At 40.9% G+C, this 18,995-nt stretch overlaps 2 protein-coding genes across 8 annotated transcripts in view; one reads left to right on the forward strand and one right to left on the reverse strand.

Moving 5' to 3' along the window:
- The window catches only part of LOC117206678 (protein Fe65 homolog), a 146,358-nt gene that overhangs the window by 109,072 nt on the left and 18,291 nt on the right, over window positions 1-18,995 (reverse strand). For 5 of the 7 annotated variants that reach the window (XM_033446218.1, XM_033446212.1, XM_033446215.1 and 2 more), the window contains exons 2-3: window positions 15,121-15,177; window positions 3,185-3,537 (exon numbers count right to left, since the gene is read on the reverse strand). In XM_033446218.1, coding sequence (XP_033302109.1) covers window positions 3,185-3,476 — 292 coding nt within the window. In that variant the 5' untranslated portion in view covers window positions 3,477-3,537; window positions 15,121-15,177. Of the gene's footprint in view, window positions 1-3,184; window positions 3,538-4,369; window positions 4,386-15,120; window positions 15,194-18,995 lie in introns of those variants that run through there. The other 2 variants (XM_033446213.1, XM_033446214.1) reach the window with 2 other exon arrangements.
- LOC117206683 (cytochrome P450 9e2-like) lies at window positions 16,153-17,759 on the forward strand. Its single transcript, XM_033446224.1, has one exon. The coding sequence runs from the start codon at window positions 16,225-16,227 to the stop codon at window positions 17,713-17,715; it is 1,491 nt and encodes a 496-aa protein (XP_033302115.1). The 5' UTR covers window positions 16,153-16,224; the 3' UTR covers window positions 17,716-17,759.

The following is an 18,995-nucleotide window of genomic DNA, read 5'->3' on the forward strand; positions in this document are numbered from 1 at the left end:
GGAGTAGCAGAAAGTTAGCGGCAGTTGAATTATGCCACGTGTTCTCATATTCTTCCACAATAAACCGGAAAACCGTTTCTTTTGTGCCTCTGTTCCCGCTCGGTAAATTCGTTCCAGCGAATGTAATATCGCGAGAGGACTTCGAATGAGAATTATTTTTAGCCAGGCACGACTACGCGGGTTATTGCCTCTTTGTGCGCGGACCGGCTTAAGGGGAACCAGCAAGCGATGACCGATAAAAGTAGCTCGAAAGCTGGCAAGTTCGATTCAATTTCGACAACTTTCGGCCGCCGTGTGGCGGCGACGCAACGGAGTGTTGTCATCAAACTCGCATCCACTTTGCAGGCTAGAGAGGACGAGTGGTTTTGGAGCGGACCACGAAAATCCACTTTCGATGCCCCGAGCTCTCAGTCTCCCAGCCGATGCATTATTCCGTCGAATAAGACGGATGGGGAATAGTATTCCAATTAGGGACGTCTAACGCAGAGCGGACCTTCGATCAGCCCCCATAATAGGCCACGAGTTTGTTACGTGAATTATGCCAAGCTTGTAACTCGTGTATTGTGGTACGTGAGCGAGATCAAAATTTCCTTCGACGATCACCGGAAGTTATCTAGGCGCTAGTATCCTCGAGGCGTTAATCGATCGTCTGATCGAGCGAGGACGCTTTCGTTCTGCTTGATGTTAATTTCTGGGTAATAGGTTTGAACGTGCTGAGAAAACGAGAACTTCAGGTGACTTTCTATTACGAGTGACAGAGTTTTAGGTGATAAAAGAATGCGTAAATAGATTAAATATATAAACGCTTCTATTTGAAGAATAACACCATATTCTTTATGGTCAATTTAATCGTACTAATCGTATTCCTAAGGTAAATTGATCAACTTTGTTTTCATCCTATCAAAGTGGAATTTATTCTGCTTTTAATCTACTTGCAACTGTGCTCCATAAGTGTAAACTTCAAGGAAGTTTGAAGTAAGTGGAAGAAGTGGAAAGACAGAGAAAAAGAGAATACAAAGATATTAGAAGATATCGCGTTATGTTCTTCAACGACAGCTGTGTATTGTGATGTATTGTACTATAATAACTTGGGATTATTGTAGTATATTTAATTATACCTTTGCTTTCATACTGAAACTATATTATGTCTCTACCTTTTCATACTTCCAGGTATATCGTAATAAAAATTCTCACTTTACATGTAACCGGGAAAGGATGGTCTGCTCTTTTCCACTGAAATCGTTTTCTCTCGAACGAATCGCAAAAAAGAAATTACCGTAATCGTCGGCCGTTAGGCAGATAGCGCGACAATAGAGGTATATTATCCTCGGATTAAAAGCGTTCAGAGCAGTAGAAAGTAGAGTGTCGGACAATTTTTACTCGAAAGATCCCGAAGGATCTACGATGATAGTCCATTTTTCTCGGGAGCCACTATCGGAATAGGTTTGAGTCACGAAACGATTTATTAAGATTCCTGAAAGTTCGAAAAGCAGAAGGAAAACCAAAATGCGGGATGTTGCATGGTTCGGTCGATGTAGCCGAGGTAAGAAGGATGACCCGACTGGGAGAAAGCGGCTTGTCCAGGGGAAGCTTAATACTCCCGCAGAGTCCAGCTAAGGCGAAGTCTGCTTGCACACGTACGAACATAAATCTCATGGCTGGAGGATCGACAAAAATTTTGTTTACAGCTGGACTTGTTGCTTGGAAAATCCAGATTTATAGATCCTATTTCGCGTCGCACATCGGTGTTACTCCTTTCTAGCGTCGAAAGGAAGTTTTCCGGAATGGCGAAACTGCGAAGAATCTCGAAGAAGAATCGACGGAATTAAAAGTCGCGCGCCGACGACAGACGTAATGAACCGAAAGAGCTTGCCAAGAATCACGATCTGTCTGGCTAGAGGAAGCTCCCTGTTAATATAGGACACCCTTAAATTCTCGTCGAGAGACGGAAAGGGAACAACGATAGCGCGGTACATTCGCCCAACGACCCGTTGGGGTCTAAATCTTGATAAACAGCTGCAAAGATTGTTAACGTTCTTCCATTATTTAGAGGAGAGGCCGAGTTCTCGCGAATTCGGAGGACTGGAGGAAAGGAAAGAATCGGATGGAAAAGTAAAAAAAAAAAAAAAAGGATGGAGAAGAAGAAAAGAAGTTGGATGCCGGCCAGGCTCCGTGGGTATTCAGGGCTGAATGGTCGATCGCCAAAAAGTCGGATCTTTTATAGGGCTGTGCCGTGAACGTCGCGAACGTTTTGTCGCGAGAATGATTGAAATGCATGAACCGACTGGAATGTCGCGAGTTAAAATAAACCTACGCCTTGTATCTGTGTTTTTCGTCGATTTAAATGGACGCGTGCATCGCGAGCCATTCTGCGTCATTTCGCGAAAAAGTTTCTTTCGTTCTAATCGAGATTTAATATACGAGTTTGCTGGTGAAATTTGTCAAACGTATTATATACATGTACGTACGTTCTTGGTGCATCAGTCTACAAATCGTGCCAAGAGACCGCGCGAAAAAACGAGAAATATTACAGAGAGTTCTCAGCCAACAGACATATTTACCCATAGTCGCAATCGCGATTCCTACGCCACACTCACTTCTGCCAACGCGCAACTACTTTCGCGATGTCGTCATGCCAGGGTATTGCCCATTAACGCGAAATACGACGCCTTCGTTACCAAGGAATGTTCACTTTCGAAATAGAGCCGTTATAATACCGTGATACTCGTACATCGGATGTTGTTTGTTCGACGTATGTAGAGCGGGCCGGTAAAACCGTGTTCGACCGATTGTTCGACAGAAACGGAATTCAATATACTATTCATATCGAAGCTGGCTCGAGGGATGTTCGTTAAAAGTACGCGCACAAAAGACAAAGAAATCCGGTGTTCCGTGAAAAATCGATTTGATTATAATGCCGAGTTAGAAGTATCCGCGTTTCGATACTCAAAGCGTCTTATTAAAATGCATGCATTTATCGAGAAACGTACCGGGCGTTTAATGGAAAAGATTCTCCTTGACCTAATACTGTTAATTACACACTGACGGATAACTTGTCCTCGTTAAATCGAGAAAACTTGGTCCGCGAGGAAATCGCGACGGTGTTGAAAATCACGAATGAAAAATACCTTCACGTTTGGATCATGCGTCATTTTCCTAGTAACAAACATAGGCGATTACTCACCGAGAAAGACGTTCTCATCGATGTCGTCGGCGTGCAGGTCGAGGTCAAGGTCGACCGCCCCGTTGGTGGGAGCCTGACGGCTCCTCTTCGCGAGGTCCATCAGTTCGCTTCGATGATCCAGGTGGCCCGTGGCCAGAAGTTCGGCCAACAAGGTCAGATAAGACGAGTTGAGAGAAGTGGGACTGGTAGCACGTAGACAACCCGGCAACCAGAATCCTAAGAGACCGTAGGGAATCACCGGTACCGCTCCGGTACTGACGAAGCCACCGTTCAGGAGTTCGCCGCACAACATAGGTGCAGCGATGACCTCAGCTCCTCCCTCGTGACCTTGGCAACGCCTCGATGCCGACTACCTGCATCAACAGATTCAACGGAGGTCGGATTAAACAAAAGTCGCGGGATTACGCAGTTTAGCCTAGATCGAATAAAAAGGAGAAGATAATCGTTTTAAATTGCCACAAGGATCGTTACCCTTCGTCGACTGAAATTTCGTCGCTGTTTCAACCCTTCCACAGAAACGATATCTTATTCGCTTCATCCTCTCGATCTTTACGATCTTACGAATCTTTATCGCGAAACGAGGAAAAAGGCAACGAGAAACGTACACGAAGAATATAGCTATTAAAAGAAGAAAAACACCCGAAACGTGGACCGTGTTAAATTGCTCTCGGCATGCCACGTAACTTAAGGTCGTTACTCTTTCAGCTTCCGACCACGAAACCGAATAATATGCCGTAACGAAAGGCGCTATGCGCCGTTGAGAACAAAACTTGGTGAAACATCTGCATAACAAAAGATTTGGCGTAACACGCTGGACACACCGCGGCTGTAACAATACGATTCTGCACAATTATCGCGAAATGCGCGTAAATTAATGCCACACGCACATATATACGCTATCCAAGCACGTGTGCGAGGCTCGAATATACAATACACACAGACCGATGAGATATGGACCTACGTTATACGAGATAATATTCGGAGGTGGAGCCTGTGCGTTATGTAAAAACGTTCGATGCACTCGACGACTCGTAAAAATCCGCTCGCATCGATTTGTCCATCACGACACACGCCTTGGAATTTTATAGAAACGTGCGATCGAGAAGAGCGTTTGACAATTCTTTCGTCGACGTGTGGTTCGATCGTAAAGTTTTCAACGGCGAAACTGCCGGAAATTGAACCCACCGGCGCCATCCATTCACGTGCACAAGAATCTTCTATTTCTCGTTGATCTTGCGTGAAAATTTCGAAAGAGCGGAGACGAGGGATCACTTTCACGCGAAATTTACGGGTATTCTCGCGAGAACCAGTCGAGATGCACGATCGAGGGAGAGCCGGTAACGCGGCAGTGGACGGGCGTAAATGGACTGTGACGAAGAGAAAACCAGAAGCGATCCAATAGCAACGGAGACATTCTTCTGGGACCGGCCACTCGCGTTGCTGTTCTGTCGGACTGACGTCACTGGTGAATTGTGCGTGGGTGTGGACACTGGATGATCTCACGTTCGCGGTGCCGCAGCAAGAATTTCCTGCAGAGCGCGGCGTTCATTCGTTTAATCGATTCGTATCGTCGATCGTGCGTTATCGCGCGCATAAATCACCCGTTCGAATCGGAGAAAAAGACAACCGAGAAATCGAATGGAGCTGCGACGTTTCTGAATCGAAACGCGTAAGGGAGTCTACCGTCGATACAAGCGAGGAATACAAAAGGGACACGCGATCGGTAAACTCATTGTGAAAAGAGATTGACTCGCTTACACAATAGTATCGAGAATAGTGTCGCTTGAAACGAAGTGTGTGACGTTGATACGGCCCTGCTTTACTGGCACGCATTTCTTTCAGCGGATCAACCGGAGTGAACCGTAACGGATCAGAAGCGAGAAATACCCAGGGAAATGATCTCCCGTTAATTCGATCGTCTATGTACGAACTATCTGCGACATACATATTTCATGGGAATTCGGATTACATCGCGAGAAATCGTAGTAGAGTTCGAGTTCCAGAAATTCCTGATCGGAATTTCGAACGTGTGCAGCGTGCATTGGCGTAACGCCACGCAGATACACCAAGATCGATTACCAATTTTCAACGAATCTATTTTCGGGAATAATGCGCAGATGTTGACTGAATATCCTCTACCTAGTTCCTCTCGTTTCGCGCGTTGTAAATTCAATGTTATTCGAACAAGCGCAGCCGTGTAACACTCCCACGGAAAACAGGAGGAGTCTATTTGCATCGTTCGTTGCTTTGAGAATTGCAAGAACTAGAAACGCATAATACGATTTGCGGCGCTGCTCGACCGAAAACAGACACAGTCGATATCGCAGGTAGAATACGCAAACATCGTTTCACGGTCATCTTTTCTTAACGCGACGACAGCTTAAAAGATGATTATTATTTGGTTCGAAATCGAGGAAAATGTTCGTGCCGCGTAACGACTGTAAGAGATAGAGAGGAAGGGAGAGAACGAGTATTACTAAAGTGATTTAATTTTCCAGAAACACGTGCGCATCGCTACGCTACTGCAAGACGGTGAATCCCAAGCAAGGAAGAACGTCCTTTTACGATGCACTATTTTCGCCAAAAAGCATACTGTGCATAGCGCACACGCGAACGGAATATTCTATAGGAGATAACGTTACAAAATCTTGAATAGTGACGTGACTTGGTGCGTGAATTTAGTCTGAAAATCGTCCGAAATATGCATATATATATATAACGTTCGGCTTCCTAATCGATACAGAATAACGTATCGTACGATAAATTCGTTTAATGATATCGTTATTAAAGATTAATGAACCGTATAGCTTATTTCCCGTATTTAAAATTGGGACGTTATTCCAATTTGTCATACGTTTGTAACACAGATATGCGGTATGTTCAATTTGATATATATACATATACAGATATAATAAACGAGTTCGAAAATGTAGCTACGTATCCGAACGAAATTTTTGTTTCGGCTTTTTCATTTGCAATCCGTTCATTAATATTCACGGAACGGACGCGTGCGTATATAATGTTCCATTGGTAAATGCCACAACTTTCCATCATCTATATCAAATTTCGTTCCGACTCTGATCGAGTAACAAGTTTCAAATTGATCGGCGCCAACGCGCGATAGGTGCAAATATTAACAATACATTTTCCCTGTCAGCATAGGGCGATGTTTGCCGACGCGTCTCGCCAAGACATCACAATAACGAACAGATGTTTTCCCTGTCTTTCAAAAAGAATAATGATGCAATGAATAACGAAGCAAGTCGATTTTTCCCCACCTTTTTTTCTATTTTTTAATCGAAACGATAAAACCCATCGTTAGAACAATGCATAAAAGAGGCAGGTAGAACAATCGTGGCTCGGGATCGAGACATGCAAAATTGATAAACGCGCGGCGTTGGCGAGTTTGAATCAATAAAATTTACCCAGTCGAAACACCGTGTTCAACTCTGTTGGCTCCTCCAGTTCGTTTTTCCTTGATTGCACGCGATTCGGATAATGTTCATGATCGTCGAGTTACACTATTACCGGTATGAATGAATCATGACCGGCTAGGAATACCGCGATACCGATACTAAGAAGTTTGCAGATAACACCGGGAAACCAGGAGGGGTTGAAGGAAGCCATCGACCAGGAGCGGCAGACGAACGGGCGCCATGACCACCCCACTCCACTCTTGCCTTTATTCAACGGCTTATCCAAAACTGGAACAACCCCTTGCTAGAGCACGAAACGTATGAGCACTGGGCACGAGATATTCGTTCCACCTCCGTGGCCATTCATAAAATAACCTTAAACGCAGCTTTTAACCGCTAAATACGCCGTGATTTATAACAGTATATTCGTGTTCAACGGATGATTTCACGGATCGTTAGGCTCAAGGTAAGAAGGAACAACGATGGGTGGACAACGAATTCAGCAGTCGGCCTCGGTTATTTTCGTCTCCCGAGTATATTCCCACGTATAATTTCCATCACGTCGAATTATCATGATTCATCGCGCGGCGAATTATCAGAACGGTGGTAGCCACCGGTCCGGTCGACAAATTTCGCGCCCCAATTTCCTGTAGGCTACCCCAAGTTGCAGGGAAAATGATAGCAAATTTTCAAATTAGTCCCGCGTTGTTTGCAGCTACGAATTTCTCTTATCCCCTGTAGCTTCGATTCCCGAGGGCCGTTGAACTCTTGCCGCATTCACAAAGTAGTCGAAGTTCGCGCGGGTCGATAGATATATAAACGAGTGGTAAGTTTCTCTCGGTACAGAACTCGGTGAGTACTCTTGCGAGCACGTACACACCGAATCCTGGTGGATCGTTTTCACCCCTTCGTGTCTGGGTAAACATCGTCGACGCGGCGTTACCGACTCCAATCTCGACTGTGCCCGCGAAAATCCGGCGGGACTCGATATCACCTGCCGGAAAATCGTGACGTCGTCGAACCGTCGAGCTTATGTATGGTAAACTCGAGCTCGATATCGCAATGTCGCTCGTTCGAAGCATACAACCCTGCTAACCTCCACACATCGAGTTTACCCTACAGCTGTAGGACAGATTCTTCGTTTGATAACCTGCTACCAGCGAGGCTTGTAAAGGTATGTAAGCGTACGCCTACGGAAATATCAATCAAAACGGGACCAGAGATATCAAACGTACGATGATAAAATATTTATATGAATAACGCGCGCGTGACGAAAAAAGAACAACATACAGTTTTCCGAGCTCGTCGCTTCGATTTATGTGCGATACTGTGAACACACACTACGTCAAACGTCAAATAGAAACGAACAAAAAAAAAAAAAAAAAAAAAGAAGAAAGGAGAAAAACTAGAAGAACGAGCGAAGATAGGAGTTCTATCGACGAGAAAGTTGAACGGATTTTTTATCTGACTGCATACAGCGTCTAAAAGTAGCTAGTCGACTCGATAAGAGAGATGTCATTTGCTCCCCCTTAGCTCCAAGGAAAAGACGAGATCTTCTAAATCGAAGACGAGTCCCGCGCCGACAAGAATCTCGTCATTAAGATTTTTGATTTGAATGCAAATAGGTTTCTAGTTCTTCGCGCCTTCGTTCTCTCTATCTCTCCAGATATTTTGCGCCGTAAAGGGAAATAGACTTTATTTTCTGAAGCAGGACGAAAACCTTCGGTCGATGCGAATCTTTTCAACGTAATTCCCATTGACTTTCTAGTGATCATCGTCTTTATAAAACAACGATAGACTCTTCTATTTCACATTTTATTTCTTTCGTTTCTTTGCAATTTTTCTATTATCTTTGTCAATCTCGCAGGAACAACATGTCGTTTCTTCGATCTTATCGCTGCAAGCTTTCCACTCGAATTAAGATTTCAGGGTTCAGAGAACCTTTCGGGCCAAGAGACACGCGGCCGGGGCCGAAATGGATTTCGCCGTGTGCAACAGCGGCCAGGTAAGCCAAGACGTAATTTACTGGTTTCTGCTTGTTACACCAGCCGTACGACGCCATGTCGCCATGGCGTACCTCGTAAAGACGACAGACTCGACGTAATTTTATCCTGTCTGGCCGCTCCTATATATACACATACACGCCTTTCGTTCTTCGACCAAATGAGATTTTACTTCGTGCCAGGTAAGACGGTACTTCCGCGCGCCCTTTTCTCGCGACACGCGCTAACTACGCTCGCCAATGAAAATAAAACGGTTCGCAACATCTAACCCGCATTTCACGTCGCCTTTTTCCTTTGGTCTTCCATTCGTTCTCGCGTTACAACAGGAAGTTACCTTGGTCCTACTTGATCTAATTTTACATCCTCGTGCGAGCTACGATTCCTGTTAAACGAGAAAGAAGAGATAAGAGTCTTATTCTTCACTCTGGCGAGCAAAACGGAGAACTTGCGATAGAATAAACGGCGTTTACGCAAAACGCGTGACGTTGGAAATAATTCAGGGACGTTGATCTTGCCCACCAAGGATGAATCACGTGACTCGATTCCATTTTACTGTAGCTGCGCAGTCAACGTTCGTTACCGAAAACAATATTCGAGGAATTAATATGAATACTAACGGAATGGACGTGGGCAAGCAGTATCGCGTTTCGATCGGCGACTAACGACAGACCATTACATAGAAGTGGGTTTTGATATCGCGATTGCTTGGCAATGGGATTTGCCATTGAGTCGAGATTATCCTCACGGAAGGTGAATTTACACGACGATATACATAGTTAGCTAGGGGCGAGGATGCTACTTTGCAGTTCCCTAACGCAGATACCCGAATATATTGAATATATTTGACGTTTTATTGAGTGGGAATTTCTTACGTGTCATCGTTAAAAGAGAATTAGGGTACAGACTATATCAAGATCTCGATGTTAGTAGAGATTAGAAAACGACATCGTGAAAGAATCGGTGTATTTACGTCGGTCGAGCACGATTTCTTGGTACGTATGTAAATTTGCAAGAAAGTTATCGTTGATCTAAATTCACAAATATATCCAGAATATTTCGCGTTTCGATGAACTGGAATTTCTTACGTGTCATCGTCGTAAGAAGAAAATTAGAGTAGAAATTACATCAGATAGTCGATGTCAGCAGAGGTTAGAGATCGACATCATCGAAGGAACAGTCGAGGAAGTGGAGAAACTTACGTCAATTTAAATACAGTATCTTAATGTAGTAAATTTGCGAACAAGTGATCGTTAATCTTTATTTAATAAGCGTTAAAGCTCCGTCTAAACGTTTTATTGTTCGAGAATCATTGGAAGAGTTTTTTAATTGAGAGGGCGTTCGTACATAACTACGTTCGTTAAATTCGCCGTACCCTTCGGACGAACAAACTGCTCGCTATTTTAATTAAAAGTTTCTGTTTAGTTCCGTTCTGCAGGCAGAAATTATGCAGCGCATTTAGAGCGCGAATTCAAACTAAAGTGATGAGGTAAACCAGCAGGTAAACCCGGCTAGTGGACAGGGCAGCGGGTTGATTGATCGCGTGTCAGGTTCCAGCCAACCTGGCGCCAGCACAGAGTTTCTCAACCTGGCGCCATGCTAGGTATATCTCGTACTAGCATGCAGCTTGTTCTACGATCTGTCCTCGCTTTCTTATCTACACGACATTCAGGCATAAATTTTCTGACTCGTAATTTTCTTGAATGATACACAAATGATAAATATATCCAAAGCAATTACGGAGAATGAAATAGACCTTGAAACGAACGAACGAATTTTCGCTTAATCACGATTCATCTTTTTTTTTCTTTTTTCTCTTTAGTCACGATGCGGTAAACAAGAAAAATGACTGGACAAGGAAACGATCGAGTTTTTAATGTTTGAAACTGCAGCTTCGCAGGGATCGTGATTTTACCTATCGTTTCTATCCCGGATTTTTTCTGTCAGTCACTTATTCATTTGATCTTTTTCTCTTCCCGTGGCTTCCCGCACAAGAGCGGACCTTTCATTTTGATCGACGAGTGACGTTATCATGGCTAATATTGGAGAGAGAAGCAACTCTGCTACTTCCGAGCGATCTGACTCGCTCCATCAAACATTCATGCTGTTGGCCGCGAGCTCGTGTTGCCGCTCCGTGAAAATACGCCCGATAAAATGCACTGACCTCACTCTGTTCCCTCCGCCCTAGTGGCGCTCTTTTGTGCACGATACGACATCGCCAGCCAACGCTAATATGTCTAGAGTTAGCTTCCACTCCCGTAGTGTAACTTTCCAAAATCCTTCCGCTCGTTTGAACTCGATGATCGTCGTTTATCTCACGTATATGGATATATTTCCAGACATTTCTAATTTCTGTTATTTATTATTAATTCGTTTCTCCGTTGATCATAAAATACGAGACGAGAGACCTACGGAATATCGAATTAATGCTTGATTGTTAGTTCGTAGGTGATTACGATAGATTAAATTCGATTTCATTTTCACTATGTTTCGTTTTATTCCATTTTCTCTGTACTTTATACTGCACACCATGGTGTTTATTATATAAAACACAGAACAGAAATTAAAGCCAGTTATTTTAAAATTAAGTATTTCATCCCAAAATCTTGTGGATTATCCACGATACAACGTTAACGATCGAGGATTAAACAGATCGATTTTAAAGTAGCGGAGAACTTGTTGCGAGTGCGACACGCTCGAAAGATGACCTCGGCGTAATATTAAAATCCGTGAACATTGGAGAAACGGAGAAACGACAAGGGAAGTAACGGCAAAAGAGGATGGACAGGAAGAGAGACTTCTGAATGCAAAGAGAGGAGAGTGAACTCTAGACCACTTCGTCACACTCGAGAGAAGACAGAGAGGGCACGGCAGCTTGTTCTAGTTTACGGTTCTCAGAACGAACGCAGAGAAAACTCAGGTACCGTGAGCCTCGCGTGGCTAAGAGGCTACCCCGAAATTGTCGTAGTACTCTGTCGGATTTGGTGTCGAAATAAATCGGCAAAGGTTGCTCGCCAAACCGTATCTTTATCCAGGATGCCACTGAATGAAACATAAGAAAATTATGCTACACGTGCCAGATGGAAGATACCTTCGTATCAGGATTTCGAAGACACACATCGTCGATCGAATCACTGAGAAAATCGATTTTTTACAAATAGATTGCTGATACTTATGCATTTGTGAAAGATCGAAAGATGTACAAATACACGGATTAGCTTGCAAAAACAGTTCTTAACCTTCATGTAATAAATGTTGGATAAAAATTTATCGCAAGTCATTCCGATAATGATTAAATATTTCTGTTAATGTGTATGTATATGATTTGAACCATAACTGCGTAGAGATTCATCCAAGTCATTGCCACGTGTTACCAAGCAACGTTTAATTGATAAGTGGAAAGATACGCTGTGTATGATGGTCGAGAAAAATACATTTATCAATAACATTCCTGTAAAATATTTATATTTATATTTATATAAAAACAGATGTATTAAACAGATATATATATATCCGTAATAATAAATAATAATACAATATTAATGTTTATTTCATGAATATAAACTGTTTTTGTGTAATTATAAATATTTAGTCACAGTCATTTAGTAAATATAAATATTTTATAGTACAAATCATTATGGAATCACAAGAATGACGTCGCCAGGGTATTTGAAGATGCTGAGTTTGAGAATATTCGTCTGAGGAATGCAAATACGCACGATATTCATAGTAATATGTAGATTAATGCCCATTTGATCGAAAATTCTCTCAGAATTAACTTCTTTATACTTAAATGTATCCTTGTAATAAATGTCTCTTATGTCAAAGAATTTTCTGCTTGTCGATTTAATTTCTGATTTCGATAAATTGAAATGAATAGCCATGAAAAAGATACTTATATTTATAGTTTCTTGATATGGAGAATTATATTCCACTGTTTACTAATGTATGTGTAACAAGATAAGATTACTTTACATAACATCGTATAATATTAGACGTTATATAACGTATTAGACATATAAGACACATACGTCTTATTCAAAATAAGATTGTTTCACGTGTAATATTGTTCCAGAACGAAAACAGGAAAGTATCTCACGTTATTCTCTGTTAACATTTTATTAAACATTACAGAAAAAGATAGATGTTCCCTTCTCTCTCTGTTACTAAAAATTATCTGATTACATTATAAATTAAGTTATTAGCTTCAACACCGACATATCAGAGCTTTATTTTCTGTCGGACATTTCAGAGGTCGGTCGCCAGGCGCATTGAAAACCACCTGTCTACTTTATTACATTTTGTGGAAAGCGCGACGCATATCGCCGCCCGTGAATAATTACACTATTAATTTGAAAGCGCATAATTGTAACCAACTTCCATACGTCATAAATTTATTAAAGCAGCAATTGCTCCGCCAACGATGTTTCATAATGCAAAGAAAGATTCTAGTTAACATTTTTTTCCAATTAGACATCCATCGTTCGCTTTTCACAAATTCACAACGTCGGAACGTTGTATTTAGCGTCGGTTGATTTATCGCTTTAAGAATTCGTGACAAGATTCCTTAGTTCGGAAGGCCATTATTCACCGAAGGATCGGTGCATCTGTGGTGAACATCGTGTAATTCCTCAGGAACGAGGCAGATCCTCGAAGCGTCAGGTGGTTTCCAAACCACATCTGATCGATAGAAACGTGGTTTAAGGACAAGGGGTACCGTCGATGGAGCGCTCAATATCCGTCTTACATGAAGACAATCGTACGTGGTCGATGGTAATTGATACCGATTGTCATCAATTGCGGAACCATCTCGTTTTCCCTTCTCGACCTACAAAATAACCAACCAGTCACATCCTACATTCTTTTCACGTACGTGAAATATTCGCAACGTGTCGCGAAAGTTCACCGTGTCGCCAAAGTTTCTCGCGAAACTAGATTCGTTCGACGCTCCGAAGTTATGAGCTGTCTGCTATTCCTCCGGAATATAACAACTTGAAAGTTAACGCGAACTTAACAACGGAAGATATAATTGCAAACAAGTTTGAAGGAATTTGTGGCCAAACGTGTCTTTCAAAAATATAGCGAGCAAATTTCTTTTATCTAAATAAACATAAAAATTCCGAAGTATTTAGTTACTTTATGTATGTAACGTATGTATATATGGAAAGATCTCATGCTTCGAATGAAAATCTGGAGAAACACGATCTTGAAGGAGAAGTAATTCCGCCTCGATAGTGTCAAAAAGTGCTGCTTATATCCAAGGAAATAGTTACCGCTAAAGTGACATATTTTATATATTCGTCGCACGTTTTCAAAGCATCCGGTGTCAAAGAGCTCGCAGAAACTCTTGCGGGAAAGCAGCACGAATCGTCGTCCACTCCTTAGAGAGAATTTTCCTGAATTCGTTTCAACTGGATTTCCCATCTTTCAGACGGGTATACTTCAACAGAGGTGGTCGTATACACGTACAAAGAGATGACAGAGCGCCACTTGGCCGACACAAACAAAATGTATCTTGATGGAACAATATTTTCGTTTTCCTCTTGTGTGTGATCTGTGCCTAGACTGTTTGACGGCATGTACTCGAAAAAGGGAAAACATACACCACGTATTACTACCGTCGAATCACGTTTCATTCGGCCAGATTCGACTCGAACTGGAAACTTGTTCTAGCAAATCCTCCGTCCGGATGTTTCTAGGGTTTCGGCACAGAGACTGACACAGGAGTTTTTGTCATTCGGCTACGAGACGAGTGTCTATCTTTTCCGTATTACGACAAACCGAGTTCGTTCGAATCAACTTTCGGAGTACTTTTTTTTTACCTGTTCGTTTAAACGTTTCGATCTAATGTTAGGCGATTATCGAAGGCCCGACGAGACATCGAGGTTGATGGAAAGGAGGGCAGAATTAGCCCAGAGAAAAAGAGGGTTGGAACAGAATCGGTGGAAAGTCGAAGAAGAAAAAGAGACGGAGAAGAGATAGAGGATGGTGGGGTTGAGATGGCGAGAATAAAGCAAGGGTGGTGATCGATTGCGTCGGTACATGCACAATAACAGGGGGATGAAGTCATGTGTCCGGGCTAAACAGCCCATTTGCCCAACACAATGGAAGCGACGTTGCTGTGGGCTCGACTTAATTACCAGAGGCTGCCTTTGGCAAAGACCAGCGAGGTAAAGAGAGGCGAGAGGACACCTTATCGGAAGCGATCTGAGTCTAAGCTCCATTTAGCAGACTTCCACGAGCGCAAAATTCACCGAGAAATCGATCTCCTTCGCTATTAAATTAAATTGTTCTTTCAACATTTGAGTTTCAAAAATAATTTCATTTATCGAGTGGATCGTCGCTTAACTCTAACTGTATTGTCTGAAGGAGACATAGGAAAAATGTCAAATATAGTAGTATCTTCTCATCTTAGGCGTCACCATACGTAATGTAATTATTAATATTCATATCGTACAAAGAGTAAAGAGTATGTCTCATATTTGAAACAGGATAAATTACGAATGTGCGCATTACCTACCGTAATTTTCATAAACTTCGCAACTTCGAAAAGGCCACTGCATTAAACACGGTAGAACTGTAACAGAAAATATAGTTACACTCAATGCACAATTTAAATAGGAACTAACACGCATAGGATATGGCAATGACGTAAGAATTCAATTAAATAATGGCTGATCCATTACAGTAACACAGAGTGTCAAACCTTTAAGCTTGTATTTTTCAATGTCGAAGCACTTGAAACCTAATTTATTTTATTTATATAGATTGACCCATTTAAATCGTTGTACATGATCATCTCCGAAATTGTTTAACATATCGATAAACTTCTTGTATAAAGATTGATTGATTTCAACAAGTTCATAATTTGATGTAATTAGTTCCTTCTTTTACTCCTTGGTGTAACTGTACATCATTCAAGAAAGTATATAATTTATCTTTATTCCGAAAGTGATCATATATTTTTGGATGTATTTAACTTCCATAAAAAAGGATCAAACTAATCAACCATAGATTGGTTAGAAAAACGTAGGAAATACCTTAATTTCAAATGAAAGTAATTTGCTTAATTTCACTCAATACAATTCTTAGATCTTTACAGAGTAATACAGACTAGTAAACTACCACATTTCGATACTGATAACGCTTTTGATAATGATAAAATTTCATTCCTATTCCAATTTCAACGTCAACGTTTCAATTCCAATTTCCTATTCTTAATTTTATTCCATAAAATATATATATATATTGACATGATACAACTACTAATACCGTATCGCCTACATATTACATAATGCAGCATCAGCGATTTATACACGTACCGTTTTCTATTTTAGTGTGTTATCACAGCAGAATATAAAAGTAAATCACAAATAGATAAACGCATTATAGAACGCATTATCAGTCGATATATTCTGTTTTTAAAGCAAACGATAAGAAATGAGGAGTTCGACTGAATATAATATATACTACAGCAAACGGAGTAGGGGAAACGCACCAAGTATGGGAGTTTAAGGTGGATTACTCTCTACTATGCTTATCATTGTACATTGTACAACCGCGAGTTCAAGAGTAATTGTGACTTGGAATAGTGTTTTAACAATATCATTTCCGCTGACAAAAGATGACTTATCCATTTTTTACGCTCCTCGTTGGAGCTTTCTTGCTATTGTGCTTTTATTTGTATTTGAGACACAACCATTGGAAGAGAAATGGAATTCCAACTGTCGAAGGATCTATTCCAATCCTGGGCCACCTGTTACCCCTAATGACGGGAAGAATGAATTTTGCCGAACTTATTCAAAAAGCATACAAAGAGTACAAAGATCATAGCATGGTCGGTATGTACAAAGGAATAATGCCAATGTTACTTGTTCGAGACCCTAATGTAGTGAAAACCGTGCTGCAAAGTAATTTCACGAGCTTCCACGAAAATGGGTCGAAAATCGAACCGGATGCAGATCCTCTTTTATCCAAAAATCCGTTTTTCTGTTACGGAGACGTATGGTTGAACGGAAGGAAACGACTAACCTACGCGTTTTCCAATGTTAGATTGAAGATCCTTTTCACAGCTGTCATCGGAGTGTGCAAGAAATTCGAAAATTTCCTGAACAAACAGCTAGGGAAGAACAACAAGTACGAAGTCGAACTGAAATCGTTATTCTTAAAATTCACTGGTGAAGTTGTGGCGAACGCTGGTTTTGGCATCGAAGGTCACTGCTTTGAAGATGCACGAAATGCAAATGCCTTCGATCAACTTTTTGGAAATATGTTAGCGGAATCATTATTATCTATAATCAGATCCTACCTTCCATCTATCAATCGCTTCTTGAAGATCAAATTCCTGCCTAAACAAGTGGACCAATTCTTTAGGAACATCGTCACAGAAAATCTGAAAGTCAGAAGAAACGAACCAGTACATAGAAATGATTTCCTGCAATTAATGATCGACATGGAAAAGACAGGGGAGCATATCGATGAAGAGGTTGTAGCGGCTCATGCAGTTTCTTTTTTCTTTGACGGAGTCGAAACATCCAGCATTACCTTACGTTTCGTTGGATACGACTTGGCTGTTCATCCAGACATTCAAAATAAGTTGAGAAACGAAGTGATATCTGCGATTGCGAAACACGGAGGTTTAACGTACGAGGCATTGAAAGACATGACGTATATGAATCAAGTGATCAGCGAATCTCAAAGATGCCACGCAGCTATATGCTTCATGCATAAAGTGTGCACAGAAGAGTTCGAGTTGCAAGGGTCAGATGGATTGACCTATCGTGCAAAACCTGGCACCGAGATATTCATATCCGTTCATGGATTGCACTCTGATCCTACATATTGGGTTGATCCAGAAGTTTTCGATCCGGAACGATTCAACGAAGAGAGAAAGCAAACAATAGAAAAAATGACATTCCTTCCTTTCGGCGAGGGACCACGAATTTGTGTTGGAATGAAAATGGCTATGCTACAGATGAAGGCTTGTTTGGCTAATTTGTTAAGAAATTACAAATTGGAATTATCACCAAAAACCCACATCCCGTTGAAAATGTCGGCAAACCTTATGTTATCCGAAGTAGATGATGGAATTTGGGTATATATCTCTAAGCTTTGAAGTTATTGTATGGCTTCACTGTTACGACTTTTAATGGCATTTGCCTATCCCTGCTATCTTTGTTTACTGATAATAAATTATATTCTCTAATTTTGCCTTATTTAATTCCTAGTAGTCCTCCCCCGAGTCAACACTCGTAGTCGCCACTTGCCCTTTCCAATAAATGCCTGTTGTCTCGAATTAGATCTCGTCTTCGATAGTTTATTTATTATCTTTTGTTCTTAGCAATCGTCCCAGTAATCATTTCCCACATTAGTGGGTGGTTTCTTCCGGCTAGATAGCTAGTTCTTACTTAGTCAACATACCATGTGAAAAATATAACAAACTCTGAACGATTGCAATGTTCGATCAACCACGGGGATTAGCAACATACTTTATCGCGGAACTGGTAAATATATATATACAGATTTTTTGTATATAGGTTCAGTGATTTCGGGGCGAATATAATTTAGGATAATTAGATTTTTCTTCTAGTGTGTGATTTGGTGTGCTTATAGCTAATCTGTGAAGGTTAAATCTATTTTTCTTCCAATTGGAATCATATATTTAACTTCCATAAACAAGTATTAAGCTATTTATCTATAGATTACTTAAAGCTCATTTATTTAGGAAATATTTTAATATTAAATATTAGCGTAGTATCGTAATACTTAGACTGTAGATGTCGCTGCTGGGTACGGCTGCTTTTCTTCTCATTTTTTTATCGTGGAAGAAAAATCGGACTCCGGTCGCCGGATTCGAAACCGGGTTCCGAACGTTCGTAACTTAAGGCACTAACTACTGCGCTGCCATCGTCTGACACTAGTTAGTATCGAGTGGTGGTATTTGCTATCGAGGCAGCCACAGGCCTTTTTTCCACGATACTACATTAGTAAGTAAGTTTAGTTCACACTATGTAACTATTAATTACTTACATTAGCACGTGATATTGACACAGGATAATACAATCGTGATACACCTATCAATGACACCTATGTGACATTGAAATGATACGCTTATAACTGTCGTGTTATCTACATACATGTACCATCATGTATATATATATATATATATATCTATATCTCTGTTATGTTTGTGTTATTTAATGATAACGTGCGAGGAAACACAGAAAGACAAATATATATATATATATATATATATTTATATATATATATTTATTATATTATTATATATATATATTATATATATATATATATATATATTTGTCTTTCTGTGTTTCCTCGCACGTTATCATTAAATAACACAAACATAACAGAGATATAGATAAAGGCATGAAATAT

This window comes from Bombus bifarius, unplaced genomic scaffold, assembly GCF_011952205.1.
Source record: "Bombus bifarius isolate JDL3187 unplaced genomic scaffold, Bbif_JDL3187 scf7180000008008, whole genome shotgun sequence".
Lineage (NCBI taxonomy): Eukaryota > Metazoa > Arthropoda > Insecta > Hymenoptera > Apidae > Bombus > Bombus bifarius.

Excerpts from the sequence above, each read along its gene's own strand:
- LOC117206683 (XM_033446224.1), top strand. The coding sequence starts at position 16,225 with ATGACTTATCCATTTTTTACGCTCCTCGTTGGAGCTTTCTTGCTATTG.